Source organism: Temnothorax nylanderi, unplaced genomic scaffold (genome assembly GCF_030848795.1).
Source record: "Temnothorax nylanderi isolate EJ_2023f unplaced genomic scaffold, tnyl_v1.0 TNYL_tig0568_pilon, whole genome shotgun sequence".
NCBI lineage: Eukaryota > Metazoa > Arthropoda > Insecta > Hymenoptera > Formicidae > Temnothorax > Temnothorax nylanderi.
The window spans coordinates 60,001-76,119 of NW_027249630.1; the positions used below are offsets into that span (position 1 = coordinate 60,001).

A 16,119-nucleotide genomic window follows, 5' to 3' on the forward strand; every position below is an offset into this window, starting at 1 on the left:
TAGTATTTATTAGTTTGGCTTCCTTATAGAGGAAGCTTTATGAGCGAAATAAAATAGAAGCAATGGTAGCGATCTGTAATAATGAGGAAGCAATGTACAAGTTTCTAATTTGCACACTTTTGTTCATTTTAAATTGTTGGGAACCACACGCTACGCTAGCGTGTCGACAGAGTGCGCCACGTCCGAAGGGCAGTACGTACGCGCCACGACAACTACAGTCAGTCGGTCTCAGGCCCTTGTACGATACGGCTCGCTATAATAAATATACGTATTTAGCATACTTCCTGTGTTCATCGTCTATACTCATTTACACACTCTCGTCCTTATACGAGGCACCGCAACCAAGGCAGACAAAGACCTTGTCGCAGTCATGGAAGCCATCGCAAGTGATTGGAAAACCACTACAGGTACAGAAATCGTGGAACACTACAAGAAACGCCGTGACAATCTCAGCACCGTAGATGAGACGCTGCTGTTAGGCGACAGAGTAATCATCCCGAAGACAATGCAACCCGAAATTTTGACTGCTCTCCACAAAGGTCACCCTGGCGTCAGAAGAATGACAACTTGCTAGGGAATACGTCTACTGGCCGAGAATCTCTGATGACATCAAACATCTTGTTCGCCAGTGCGACGCATGTGCTCTGACTCAAAAGTTGCCAATAAAGGTACCCCTCAATCCGTGGCCTATTCCGAAAAGAGCACTGGAACGTATGCACATCGATTATGCTGGTCCTATCGACGGTACATCCTTATTTTCGTACACGCATATTCCAAATTTTTCGATGTAGCCATCACGCCCACAATTTCGGCAAATCGCACTGTGGAATTGTGCCATGAAGTCTTCTCCAGGTACGGACCGCCAGAAGTTCTGATCAGCGACCATGGCACCCAATTCACTCCAGGACTGTTCGCTGACCTCTGCAAGAACCTACAGATCACTCATCTATTATCACCGGTCAACCATCCCCAATCAAATAGACAAGCTGAAAGAACAGTCGACACAGTAAAGAGAGCCATAGCTAAAGACCCATCTAATTGGAAAAAAACACTGTATGAATTCCTCCACAGTTACCGCTATACGCCTTGTGCGTCAGCACCAGGAAGGAAGTTACCTGCAAAGTTATTCTTCGGACGCCAAATCAACTCACCTTTCTCGAAGCTATTTCCCAAACTCGAGGAGGAAGAAGACGTCCCACCTGATCTCGTAATAAAACAAACAAATATGGAAAATCAGTTTACGAAGCACCATGGCTCCCGCCAACGACGTTTATCAGTTGGAAATCGTGTCATAGTGCTCACTCGGAACGGTAAACGTGAGCAAGGCAACATCCTTGAAGTCCTATCCGAAGTACGTTGTGTCATACGTCTCGACAATGGTAAAGACGTTGAAAGACACATAAACTACATCTGGAGGGGTGGAACTAACACTCCTGCGCAAGGCCTAGCGGAGGACGACACTTGGATGTACACCGACTTCAATTCGGATTTAGACCCTGAACCAGCTATCGCCCCGGCCGTTGTGGAACAACCACCTACGTCCCAGAATCCCGATAACAGAGTCCACGAAGATGTTGTAGCGAATGCGACCCCAAGACGTTCTACTCGTTATCGAGCCCCACCGAGAAGACTGGTGCTGGACCCAAATATCAAATCGTACTCCGAACGATAATCTTTCCATTTTAGGAGGGAGATGTTGGGAACCACACGCTACGCTAGCGTGTCGACAGAGTGCGCCACGTCCGAAGGGCAGTACGTGCGTGCCACGACAACTACAGTCAGTCGGTCTCTTGTACAGGCCCTTGTACGATACGTCTCGCTATAATAAATATACGTATTTAGCATACTTCCTGTGTTCATCGTCTATACTCATTTGCACACTCTCGTCCTTATACGAGGCACAACCTAAATTTAACCTTTTTATGAATTGAAAAAGGGTCAGCTTAGTAGCGCAAGTGGGGTTTTACAATTGACGCAATGTCAAATCGATATTGACTTTGGGAGTTCAGGCTACATGGTCCATATATGGACTTTCGCATATAGACCTTTGATCGCGTATAAAGGATCTAATCAACCAAATCTTAAAGAATTATATATGAAATAGGGGTAGAAAAGACTGAAGAATATAATAAAATTAGAAATAGACCGATATCTCAAAATTTGCGGAAGTGAGAGCAACCACAAACATTTCTACAAAAATTCTAAATTTTATTAAAAAAGAACCGCTTTACCGATCATCGCCAAATTCAATCCCAACCTTCCTTACATGATACTCTATCGATTAAAAAAAATGCATCCCGATATCTCAAAAATTACGGAAGTTAGAGCATAAACGGACAACAAAAGCGTTACACACACACACACACACACACACACACACACACACGCGCGCGCGCGCGCGCACGCACGCACACACACATACACACGGACATTTTGTACAGAAGTGATTTTTCGACGTTTTAGAACATTCTAAACAATTTGCCAAAGATACCTGAAAAACATTTTTTTCACGAAAACAAAGCTTCCTCTATGAAGAAGCAAAAATGAATATTTGTCAGATTTTATATTACTCCTCATAATCTTAATTTATATTATTTCGGTTATAGCTGCAGGGCGAATTGGTATTATACTTCGGAAAGATGTCGAAAACTCTTTCTCCTGATTTTGAATAGAACGACATCACCGTGCAAAATCACCGCTGGCAAAATAGTAATTTTATCCATTGAAAACTTCGCTATGGTAACTATAAATTTATATTATTATATTTTCAGGTTCTGTTGTTATACATAATTCCACTTCACTAAGAAAATCTTTTACTTCTTGAAGGTTGTAAAAACATCGCTGTCTTATCTCACTATGTTTCGTTCTCTCCAATGATGATTTGGTGCCTCTAAGTATTTATTCAATATCGTCTAAGTCAAAATATATCTTCTTAATGCAATAAAAATATAATATATTATATATAAACTTTCTTGTGTTTCTTTGTAACTTCTGTTTTTTTTTTTTCATAACGGTTCCGATATGTTAATTATGCAACGTTTCATTCGGATGGATATAATGTAGTAGCGTTCCGCTGCGCTATCCTCAACAGGCAATTTTAAAGTTTAAAAAAAAATTTTTAAAGCTCCAAAAAATATATAATAATACTTTTAAGAATTTCTTTTAATTTTTTGAAGTCGGCGGAAAATTAATAATACTTTTAAGAATTCCTTTCAATTTTTTAGGTCGGCGCCAAATTAATAATTACTAAATTAACTGGGCGCCGACTTCAAGAAATTGAAAGAAATTCTTTAAAGTATTATTAATTTAGCGCCGACCTCAAAAAATTGTAAGAAATTCTTAAAAGTATTATTAATTTGGCGCCGACCTCAAAAAATTGAAAGAAATTCTTAAAAGTATTATTAATTTGCCGCCGACTTCAAAAAATTGAAAGAAATTCTTGAAAGTATTATTTCATACTTTTTAGAGCTTTTTTTTAAGTCGGTTCTATTTTTTTAATACTTTTTTAGTACTTTATTCAATTAATGAATAATAAAAGTGTGCAAATTAGAAACTTGCATATTGCTTCCTCATCATTACAGATCGCTACCATTGCTCCTATTTTATTTCGCTCACAAAGCTTTAAGGCTCCTGGGTAGTCACCGCGGCTATATTGAATTTCTTGCTATCGAGACGAGAAATTACTCTATTTTGTGTTGCGTGGCATTCTCAAATTAAGAGATATTTCAATAAAAAATCACTGTAGATTATTTCAGAACACTTCTAAAATTGACCGGGGACTATTCTTTTCCCTCGACAATAAACAAATAACCATAAAACGAAGCCTAAACATACGGGAAAACAAGCCGTTTGACGACTATCGAAAGGAGTGGGAAATGTTCCTCCGCATATGTATTCCTTGCAAATCTTACTCCTCGGTCAATTTTACGAGTTTCACGAATACATTAAATGTTATAGCACAAGTACAGAGCGAATAATAACGAAATACCACGCAAAACAAAATAGGTTGTCAACATGTCACAGAGAACAGAATTCTCCATTGGAGAGAGTTCTTATTTCTAACGCGACGGTACGTCGCCACCGTCAACGCAGAGTTTTCGGCTCAGGGACCAGGAGCCTTAAGGTGGAAGCACATAAAATTGCAGAAGCCATATGCGCAAGCGCTATGGTATTTGTAGAGCTCTACAGATACCATAGCGCATGCGCATATGGCTTCTGCATTCTGCTCATGGCTCCTGCAATTTATGTGCTTCCACCTTTAAGGTCTATCCAGACAAACTTGCATAGGTGCATAACCATATGCATAAGTCCCCATCTACAATAGGTGTTTTAAGCCCTAAGCCCTAAGAAATTGACCAATCACAGTCAATTATTCTCCTCAAATTCAACTGTGATTGAACAATTTCTTAAGGCTTAGGGCTTAAAACACCTATTATAGATGGGCACTAAAGAAACGGATTGGTCTATTTCCTTATGCACATGCATATGGACCAATCAATTCTCTTATGTTTATGTTTATGCGCTATGCAAGTTTGTCTGGATTGACCTTTAAGTTTCTAATTTGCACATTTTTTTTAATTTTAAATTTAACCTTTTTATGAATTGATAGAGGGTCAGCTTAGTAGCACAAGTTGGGTTTTACAATCGATGCAATGTGAAATCGATGTTGACTTTAGGAGTTCAGGCTACATGGTCCATATAACGACTTCGCATATGGACCTTTGATCGCGTATAAAGCTGGATCTAATCAACCAAATTTTAAAGAATTATATATGAAATAGGGGTAGAAAATATGAAGAATAGAATTATAAATAGCCCGATATCTCAAAATTGGCGGAAGTTAGAGCAACCACGGACATTTCTCAAAAAATTAAAAATTTTATAAAGAAAGAACCCTTTTACCGATCATCGCCAAATTCAATACCAACCTTCCTTTAATGATACTCTATCCATAAAAAAAAATTAAGCTTGATATCTCAAAATTTGCGGAAATTAGAGCAATTACGTAGATTTTTTAGACAGAAATCAGTAACCCCTTTATTATTAGCAATTTTCTAATTTTATTATATTCTTTAGTCTTTTCTACCCCTATTTCATATATAATTCTTTAAGATTTGGTTGATTAGTTCTTGAGTTACTGTTTGAGTGAGAATGGAGAGTTCGAATTGTATTTGAATAAAGGAGATGAAAGAACAGTACATAGAAATGTTTCGTAAATTTAATGTTATAATCATGAATAACTTTAGCAAATAGTTATTTAATTAGTTTGCAATAATATTTAGTTGCGCAATAATATCAGAAATGAACGTGTCATAAAGTATTAAACACAGTTAATAATCATAGTATAAAATACATCACTCATAAGATTCAATAAGCAGTAGTAATGAAACACAAAATCAAATAAATATAAACGCTCAATACAAAATTGTTGTAGGAATTCAATGATGATTTAAGTTGAATGAAGGTCAAGCATTGGTCTGTGAATTCCTTCTTGATGATTCTAGATATTGCTATCTTCAAACGGAAGAAATATTTCAAGGTTATTGAGAACATAAATACCTTACTCAATATAAACATAAAGACAATACAGAATATTAATTCGAAGAACCGTGTTATTAGATTAAATCACCATTGATTCAAGAGGCGGCAAAAAACAAAGAAAAAATATATATATACGCACACAACAGCGGTATCAAATTACATCAGATTAGATAAACAGAGAAAGCGCATGTATAAAACATATACCGTTCACATTACGCGAGATAGTCAATATCTTTGCTTTAATAACATTCTAATACGGATAATATTGTAAGAAGAAATGAACGCTAATTATAATAATACTTGTAATGCGATGGAAAAACAACGCAGAGAATAATACGTACGCGAGAATAATATCTAAAATAAACACAGATACAAATAATATTCGGAAGAAAATGCAAATGCTATTAATATTTAGAATGAACGCAAAAGCCAGTAATCTTCTACTAGCATAAAGAGGTTTGAACAGATTATTGCAAATCTCTGTAAAAGATATTCTTTAATCAGTTAAAATTAACAAGTGATTATTCTCAAAAACATATAAAAGCGTATGAATTTACTTGATAATGAATAATCCGCAGGCCTGGATTTAATCTCTTTTATAATCGTTAGCTCATTAAATTTCATCCTTTAAAATCATGCGCATGAAGTAGGAAAGAGAATAACTCGCGCACTAAAAGTGCCTCGTCGAGACGTCTCTGAGAATGCTGTAATCATGAGGATGATTACAGAACTACTCGTGTATGCATATACGGAAATACCGGTATTATCAAAGGTACCTTACCTCAGGAATGTCTACTAGACCAACTGTTTCGAAGTACATATGAAAAGAATCAACAAAGGATTCCTGATAGCCCTCTCATTTCTACGAGCCACGTTGCATATTTGCAAACGCGGCGGCCATCCACTTGGCGAATGCCACTCTCTTGTACTTCTGAATATAGAACTAATAGTTCTTCCTCGAGCGAGTATTATACGAGCGAGTATTATACGAATTATTCTTGAGAAAAGGGCGGATGCCCTGGATAACTAGCCTCAGGTTGATCGTCCTTCTCGTTCCTCTGAAAGGGCGGATGCCCGTGATGACGATTCTCGTAGTGATGGACCGATCTGCGTCTTTCTAGAATATTCTCGAATGGCGTATCTACGCCTTACAACGTGCTCACTAGTCGAGCTTCAAACGAAGAATGACGACATGCTTGTCCGGCTCGTCGCCGGAAGGGCGTAGACTACGAAAGCGCCACGCAGTAACGCGCAGGCGCGGTATTAGAACTGCCGCGCTGACATCGGCATCGCGATTATAACTATAGTGTGTTTACGGGAGGTCGATAAGGCAGAGTTCGTGATCATTGATTTTACCCTATGGAGCTCTGGGCCCGTATTCTGTTCCGCTAAAATCCGTTTACCGACAGTCGTCGGCGTCGTTAACGGTGTCGGCGCAGCTTTTACACAATATGAAAAACCTGCGCAACGACACTCATCGAACCGACAGTTGTCGGTAGGCAGGAACGGAATACGAGCCCTGACCATTCTTACCCTTCATTCGAATAATTCGAATGCATGCCATATTTTAAACAGTTACAGATAAATGTGTATGTACATACACACACACACACACACACACACACACATACACACACACGCACACACGCCCACACGCGCACACACACACTTGGCTAATGCCGGCGGTGCTGTAACTTTCAAACTCCATAACTCAAAAAGTACTTGATAAAAAAATGTTTTATTATAGTGTTTTAAAAAGCTCTCGAGGTAAGTTATTACATGAATATGTAATAAAAAATGGGGGTTTTCATTTAAAAAGTTCAAGAAAATTTTTACGGGACCTTGATAACACTCTTCAATACTGACATTACTATGTAATTACTTGAAACCCTACAACTTTTGTATGAAACATTTTTCTCTACAAACAGTATTTTTGGAGATAAACATCTGTAACACTTTATTTTGTCCACTATATATATACTATTCTAATACTGTCACTGTCGAGATAATTATTTGCACCCTCTCCTCTCTCCGAAATTAAGATGACCAATGCTTTGAGAGGGTTTTGAGTTTATGTTACGGTAACGTCCCATACAGCACATGTAGATACTAAGAACATTCGAAGGATATCGCAGCAGTATATTGCGTACATTCTCAAAACATTCGAGATACGTACTACGATTTACTGCGGACATACTGAGAAGATTTCTATGTCCGCATTTTTCCAGTTCGTAGTATGGATGCGTTCGGGGAGACGCTATTAGCGCTACCTAGCGCTACTGGCTGTTCGCGGAGCTCTATGATAGCGCTACCAAACGCTGTCGTGACGTCATTACTGGTAGTGTTATACGTCATAACTGCTCGCTACCAACGCTCTTCCTTCCAAGGTAGTGCATTAAGGAGGCTCTTACCTCGATCATAAAACGACAGATCTTTATGAAATTAAATTATGTTGTAAAGTGAACCACAACGAACCGATGCCCAAAACTTTAGCATAGGTTGACGATAAAAATTTTAAAAATATCAGTATTGAAATTCGCATTTTTAACACAGGGCATATGGTAAACACTAAAATTTTTACCGAAAGTGATGTATTTTCTTGGCAAGTTTGCGAGCCAGGTAAACAAAAAACTAAGGAATTGTAGTTAAAATAATAATCTTTCTAATGATAAGAAGAAAACTTGGTGTTGACGATGAGTTATAAAAGATATTGTAGTTTTAATATGACGTACGACAGGTTAGGCGAATGATCTTCCGAGTGTCAAAATCGCGCGAAGTTTCAAATGTTGTATTACACGTAAATAAGTAAAATGCGTTTTTTAAACATCTATATAAACAATAAGTTTCAATTATTTGCCAATCAAACCTTGAAAATCAAAAAGTAAACAATGTTAATTATTCTTTCTAACCTCACTTGCACATGTCTTTTCTCTGCGCTGTATGGTAGCGGCATAATTATTCTCTCGCGCATTGACAACCTTTATTTTCGAGAATTTTCCTTTCATTTTCCCTCTCAGCATTCTCACGTTATATCTTTTTTTTGGCTCCATCTCTTCATCGCATCAATCGCTACAACGCTACACGGCTACACCTCACTTAGCTACAGACTGCTGCAGACGACGTTGTAACACGCGCATGTTATTATTCTGCTCTTTAGCACTGACGTAGTCAACTGACTTATTGTATAAATTTTAATATTTACACTAATAGAACATATAACTTACTCTTACACTATGTAAAAATCATTATTTATTTTTTTATTTAATTTTCCGATAATTTTATAACCAATTATTAATGATAATTTTTCGGTTGCTACATTGATTAGAGCAGCCGGGTAAGAGCCTCCTTAATAGCGTTAGCGTTTACAGGCTCTATGAACAGCGCAATAGTGAATGGTAGTGAATTGTTGTGATTGTTTATTTGAAGAAAAAGCTTTGCGTGTGCACACGTATTGTAAATATCGTATTAATTACGAAGTTACAAATATGGATTATATAGAAACAGATATACCCAGATAGCAAAATGTTAGCAAAATGCGCGCAGATTGGCAGCAAATTTGATCAAAATCCCACACCAAAACCATAGCCATCTGTGTCCGCATTAAGCTCGTGTTCTGTCGACAGAGCCTGGCTGACAGGCAATGTAAGCAGATTGTCAACAGAAACCGCGCAGAGCCTGCATACATAACCTGGCAGCAGATTGGCAGCAAAAACCGAGCAGAGCCTGCGCGCTCGACCTGAGAACAAATTGGCACATTGGCAGCAAAAACCGAGCAGACTTTGTCCATACCCATACAGCACAAAATATTTTTTAAATATTTTTTAAATATTTTTTAAGTATAGATTAAAATAATTCACAAAAATATTTTTTAAATCTTTCTGTGTCCGCCAGATTATGTCAGAAAAATATTTTCAAAAATATTTTTAAAAGATTGCAAATAAATATATACAATAATATTTGTAAAATTTTTCTATCAGAAGTATTGCTTCGAAAAATAAAATATGTTTAACCCAATCAGCAATAATTGTTTCACGTTTGAAAAATTTTTTTAATATTTGAAAAATATACATTACACACAATATACTTTACATCTTACTTTGGAAAATATTATTTTGCATATCTATATCATTGCAGCAATTTTGGTTGAGCCTTGCGTTGTATTGCTGACAAAGATATGTCTCGCGGATGTTATGATTTTGCTTTGCAGAAACCCTGCTTATATTAGCCCTCAACTGAAATTTACTTACGAGTTAGTCTTACCATTATGCGCCGCTTAGTGGCGTCGTTGCAAACTATCACGGAAAGATGCGCTACCATACATCTTTCTTAATTAAGAATCTGTTCGGTTTTTGCTGCCACTCTGTTTTCAAGTCATGCGCGCAGGCTCTGCTTGATCTTTGTTGTCAATCTGCTGCCAAGTATGTGTGCAGGCTCTGCGCGGTTTCTGCTGCTAATCTGCTCACATTGCCTGTCAGCAGGCTCTGTCGCATTTCTGGCTACAATTTGACAACATCGTCTGATAGAGCAGTTTCCGCGTGCAATTTGTTGCCTTTCTGATACCAAAAATTTAATGCAGACTCTGCTTGGAATCTGCTGCTCAGGTTTGGCTATCTGGGTATATATATATATATATATATATATATATATATATATATGGGACATTCCATGTCAACCGGAACAGCGCCACGCCCAAAATTTGAGAGGGTTTAAAAATTTGTTTTGGGGTGCAAAATTTACCCGAGAAAAAATGATTAGATATAATCACATATGATTATATAAAATCGACATTAGATATAATTACCCAGATAACAAAATGTTAGCAGAATGCGCGCAGATTGGCAGCAAATTTGATCAAAATCCCACACCAAAACCATAGCCATCTGTGTCCGCATTAAGCTCGTGTTCTGTCGACAGAGCCTGCTGACAGGCAATGTAAGCAGATTGCCAACAGAAACCGCGCAGAGCCTGCATACATAACCTGGCAGCAGATTGGCAGCAAAAACCGAGCAGCGCCTGCGCGCTCGACCTGAGAACAGATTGGCAGCAAAAACCGAGCAGACTTTGTCCATACCCATACAGCAAAAAATATTTTTTAGGAAAGATTAAAATAATTCACAAAAATATTTTTTAAATGTTTCTATGTCCGCCAGATTATGTCAAAAAAATCATTGCAGCAATTTTGGTTGAGCCTTGCGTTGTATTGCTGACAAAGATATGTCTCGCGGATGTCATGATTTTGCTTCGCAGGAAGCCTGCTTATATCAGCCCTCAACTGAAATTTACTTACGAGTTAGTCTTACCATTATGCGCCGCTTAGTGGCGTCGTTGCCAACTATCACGGAAAGATGCGCTACCATGCATCTTTTTTAATTAAGAATATTTCATAATATTTCAAAAATATTTGAAAGAAGATTATAAAGCCAATAATAAATAAATTTAAAATATTTTTTAAATATTTTGGAACGAGATTATAAAACAATAAATATGTAGATTTAAATTAATATTTCAAAAATATATTTCAAATATTTAAGAAAATATTGTCTGGGTAATAAAGAAGAACATTTTTATAAATATTTTTAAAAGATTCTTAAAATATTCTTAAAAATGTATACCACAGAAGGTTTTTAAATCATTTTTAAATATTCCTAAAACAATTTTAAAATGTTTCTTGCAATATTTTTACAGAAATATTCAAAAATATTTTTTGAAAACATTTTGTGCTGTATGGGTAATCAGCTGTTTAAATGTCATGCATTAGCTCTTTAAATGATTCCTGACCTATACTGTTAATTAAGCGTTTTTTTATGAGAAAGGAATGCAAATGTGAAATAATTTTAAAAATGGAAAATATATTATATATATTATAATACATGAAATACATATAAAACATTACAACTCAAGAGCTAATATTACAAAGTTTTAATGTATGTGTGTGTGTGTGTGTGTGTGTGTGTGTGTGTGTGTGTGTGTGTATGTGTGTGTCAAGATGTCTAGCTTAGTAAAGGATACTATAAAAGATATTGTACTAGAAACCAATTAGTGGAGAATATAATAAAGAAAATTTTACTGATTTTTAAATAATATTCTTAATTAACTACCTCTCATTAATTGGTTGTTATTACAATTGTTCTCTATAATATCCTTTACTGACCTACATATACTGGAATAATTTAATTTTTTTCCTATCTTTTTATTATTTTGTTTTAACAAGATAATCTGATTTATAACAATTATTTCTGGTCTGCTAAATTTCTTACCTGTAATATTTTAAATATGATAGTGTTCTACACCACACACATACACATTGAAACTAATGTATGTAATATAATTATATAGCGCCATTCTAATCTATATATATAAAGACAAATGTCCTGACTGACTGACTCATCAACGCCCAGCCCAAACCCCTGAACCTAGAAACATGAAATTCGGGTAGTGTATTCCTCTCATGACGTAAGCACCCACTAAGAAGGGATTTTTAGAAATTCGACTCCTAACGGGGTGAAAAGAGGTAAAATGTGTTTTCACGGATTCCTCGACGGGCAACGCCGGCGCCGGACAGATAGTAATGTATAATATTATTGAGTTGTAAAATATTCGTTTTATACATTTCATGTATTGTAGTATATAAATAAAATATATGTATATGTTCTATTTTCGAAATTATATATATACATATGTATATTTATTCCACATCTGTATTCTTTTCTCATAAAAAGAAACGTTTAAATATACAGTATAGATCAGGGATAATTTTTAATGATGAGCTATAATAATGCGCGTCACTTCAACAGCTGATTATCGACAGGATCTGTTTGGTTTTTGCTGCCACTCTGTTCTCAAGTCATGCGCGCAGGCTTTGCTCGATCTTTGTTGTCAATCTGCTGCCAAGTATGTGTGCAGGCTCTGCGCGGTTTCTGCTGCCAATCTGCTCACATTGCCTGTCAGCAGGCTCTGTCGCATTTCTGGCTACAGTTTGACAACATCGTCTGATAGAGCAGTTTCCGCGTGCAATTTGTTGCCTTTCTGATACCAAAAATGTAATGCAGACTCTGCGTGGAATCTGCTGCTCAGGTTTGGCTATCTGGGTATATATTGCCTCAAAAAATAATTGTTGCACTATTTTGAAAAATCTTTACATTGTGTCAATTAGAAAAAGAATGTATGATAACAATTTTATAAGATTAAAAAATTTTATTTAAATTTAACAAGGAAATACAAGATATTTAAATACAAAGTTTACATGTGTATTTTTTAGTGGTCACAAAGAATTACAGAGGTAACAGTACAAAATAAAAATATTTTATTAAAATATTAAATCCAACGAGGGAATACAAGGTATTTAAATACAAAGTTTATATATGTATTTTTCAATAGAATAAAAGATTTAATCACAAAGAATTACAGAGGTAACAGTACAAAATAAAAATATTTTATTAAAATACATAAATTTTTCTTGTAAAAAAACTTGGCGCTGCTAGACCTCGAAATTTTAAATAAATAAGGACAACAATAAATAAAAATAATTCAGAGAAGAATGCGACGGGAGTAACAAAATGATTATCAGCGTGGTGTGTATGTGCGAGCGAGTGATATGGGCGTGCGTGACGACGGCGAATAATCCGGATTATAATTAAATATAGGATAAGTTTATTTATTGATTTAAAATTTCGAGGTCTAGCAGCGCCAAGTTTTTTTTCCAAGAAAAATTTATGTATTTTAATAAAATATTAAATATTATAACTTTTAAATCCTTTAGGGAGATCAATCGCTTCAAGACGGCACATTCTTTTTTTTTTAGAGCGATTGAAGAGAAAAACAGAAAGCTTGTAAATGTCGCGAATAACGTCTTGGACGAGTATAGTAGCATATACGTCGAGTCGGGAGGCGAATAGAAGTTAAGCAATGGAGAAAAAAAAAGACAGTGCAAGATATGCGAGTTAATTCAGCTATGATATATTTTTGAAAATGCCGTATAATTTTAGAAGATATAAGGATAGCAAATAAGAAAGAGAAAAGTGTAGGGATAATAAATAAAGTGTAGGGATGGATGGATACGTTCTTTTTTGCGATACTGATTCGATTAAGTTCCAAAGCTATTATAGCGACACGACAAACGTAATGTTTGTGATAATGTTAAGTGACAACGATATTCATGATCGCGTTAAGTAGAAAATCTGCAAAATATTTGTTGATATGCGTATCTTTCTTTTAGTTTTAAGTTTTCGACAAACAATTCGTATGTACCCATCTGTCGCCAGTGAGTAAAGTGATAGGATTTGCAGGTTTCTTAGAGTACTGTTGAAAAAGATTGTAACGATATGGAAGGGAAACTATTGGTATATATAATAAAATAGGTTTATAGGACTTGGTTAGCGGATGTGGACGAATGAGTGTCAGAGAGTGTATGAGTGCGATAATTCTAGCGAATATTTAGAGTAGGTGATAGTTTGTTAAGGTGCCGGGGGCAGGAGAGGGCGAGTTGAGAGGGGTGGAAGCGGCGTAATTGAGAGGAAGACGCGAAAAGTGACAGAGAGGCGAATAAGCAAGAATTAAAAAAGGGAGTCAGAATAGGTTAATGTAAGATAAGGTAGCAACACGCGGTAGGCACGGTTAATTTACAGAGGTAGATAGGCAGTCGAATCGGTAGGACGGGTGGTGACTCGCGGCGGCGAGGGTAGGCGGTACTAGGCAGGCGTGCTTAAGCTCCGTCTACATGTCGAAAGAAGTGCAAGGCACAGGCAAAAAGAAGACCGCGAGGGAACTGAAAGGAAGGGAAAGAGCAGATTCGTTGAGCATACTGGATTACGTACGAGGTGGAGATAAGGAGAAGGAACATAACAAGAGGAAACGAGAAGAGAGGGAGAGAATGGCGGATGAAATATTTAAGAAAAGTAATATGATGGATAGAACACCACCAGGTTTGAAGCAGACAGGAGAAGAGAGGGAGATAAAGAATGAAGAAGGAACACTGATGGGGATGCTAAGGGAACTTAAAATAGAAATGGTAGGACTGAGGAACGAGATAAAGGAAATAAAAGAAAACTGGGAGCTGAGAGTGGATAGAATGGAGAAGAAGCTGGTAGAGATGGAAGAGAGAATGAAAGAGATGGAGAGACGGAGAGGAGAAACTGGAGTTGCTAAAGGAGAAAATATAGAAGAAATAGTGGAGAAAGTAGCGGAATTAGTAAAGCAAAATAAAGGAAAAGTAGAGTCGCGAGAAGGGAAGAGGGAAGCAAAGGACGAAATAGGACAAAAAGTTAGAAGATTGAAAAGAATAATAGAAGAAAAAGAGAAAAGAGAGAGAAGGAACAAGATAGTAATAAGAGGGTTGAATACAAACACAAAGACAAGAAGCATAAAAGATGTAGCTAGGGAATTTCTAGAGCACGAATTTAAGGTAAAAGAAGAGGTAAAGAGTGTTCAAACCGTGGGAATGGAAGGAAGAGAAGTGGTAATAATAGAATTGGAAGACTGGGAAATCAAAGAGAAGATAATGAAAGAGAAGAAGAAATTAAAGGACAAATCTGTAGGCAGAATCTATATTGACCATAATATGACGAAGACGGAGAGAGAGGTGCAGAGAAAAATAAGGGAGCGTGCAAGAATAAAGAAAGAAGATGGGAAGATAGTTAAAGTAGGATATAAAAAAATGAATATAGGAGGAAAGCAGTATGTGTGGAGCGAGGAAGCAGGAGAACTAAGAGAAAAGAAAAATTTCTAGATGGTGGCCAAGTTAGGAGAAGAGAACCAGTAAGTTATGGCATTCAAGATGACAATAGGCAAACAACACGAATGGAGGTCGGAAAAGTGAAACAGCTGAAGAAAGAAAATAGGCGAAAGATAATTTTTTGGAATGTAGCAGGTATCGAGAGGCAGGACAAAGATTTTTGGAATTACATAGTAGATTTCGATTTTATAGGGTTATGTGAAACATGGTTAGAGGATAAGGGATGGGATAGAATTAAGGGTAGACTGCCGGAAACGCACAACTGGAAAAACATTAACGCTGTAAGGGAAAGGAGGAAGGGTAGGGAGGTTTACTAATAGGTATTAGAAAAGATTGGGGGTCGGAAGTGGAGAAAAATAAAAGTGTAATGATTACAGAAAGAATTGCGCGAACAAGAATAGTAAAAGGGGAAAAAGGACTAAATATTTTTACAGTATATAATGTAGGAGCAAAGAAAGATGTTGAAGAGATAATGGCGAAAATAACAGAGCAATGCGAAGGATGCGAAGGAGAGGATATTATTATAGGAGGCGATTTTAATATTAAAATAGGAAACTTAGGAGGGAGTAGGGAGGATGAGTATGACTTTGAAAAGAAGAGTAAAGATAAAGTCATAGGAGATGGCGGTAGAAGTTTTGTGGATATGATAAATGAAAAAGGATGGTATTTTTTGAATGGATGTACAGAGGGGGATTGGGATGGGGAATATACGTATGTGGGTGCGAGAGGGTGCTCAGTAATCGATTATACAATTGTAAATAATAGTGCGCAAGAACAAGTGTTGGAATTTAGAATAGGGGACAAGGTGGACTCGGATCATTTGCCTTTGACCTTTTTACTGGAGGAAG

At 36.6% G+C, this 16,119-nt stretch overlaps 2 protein-coding genes across 2 annotated transcripts in view; both read left to right on the forward strand.

Annotated features, from left to right (window-relative positions):
• The window catches only part of LOC139783998 (uncharacterized), a 14,888-nt gene extending 11,917 nt beyond the window's left edge, over positions 1-2,971 (forward strand). The window contains exons 8-9 of the mRNA XM_071723174.1: positions 2,607-2,739; positions 2,827-2,971. Of these exons, the coding sequence (XP_071579275.1) occupies positions 2,607-2,739; positions 2,827-2,877 (184 nt within the window). The 3' untranslated portion in view covers positions 2,878-2,971. The remainder of the gene's footprint in view (positions 1-2,606; positions 2,740-2,826) is intronic.
• Positions 2,972-11,799: 8,828 nt separating this feature from the next.
• On the forward strand, positions 11,800-15,807 carry LOC139783994 (uncharacterized). Its single transcript, XM_071723170.1, has one exon. It carries the CDS (start codon positions 14,258-14,260, stop codon positions 15,263-15,265), a length of 1,008 nt encoding a protein of 335 aa, XP_071579271.1. The 5' UTR covers positions 11,800-14,257; the 3' UTR covers positions 15,266-15,807.
• Positions 15,808-16,119: the final 312 nt, after the last annotated feature.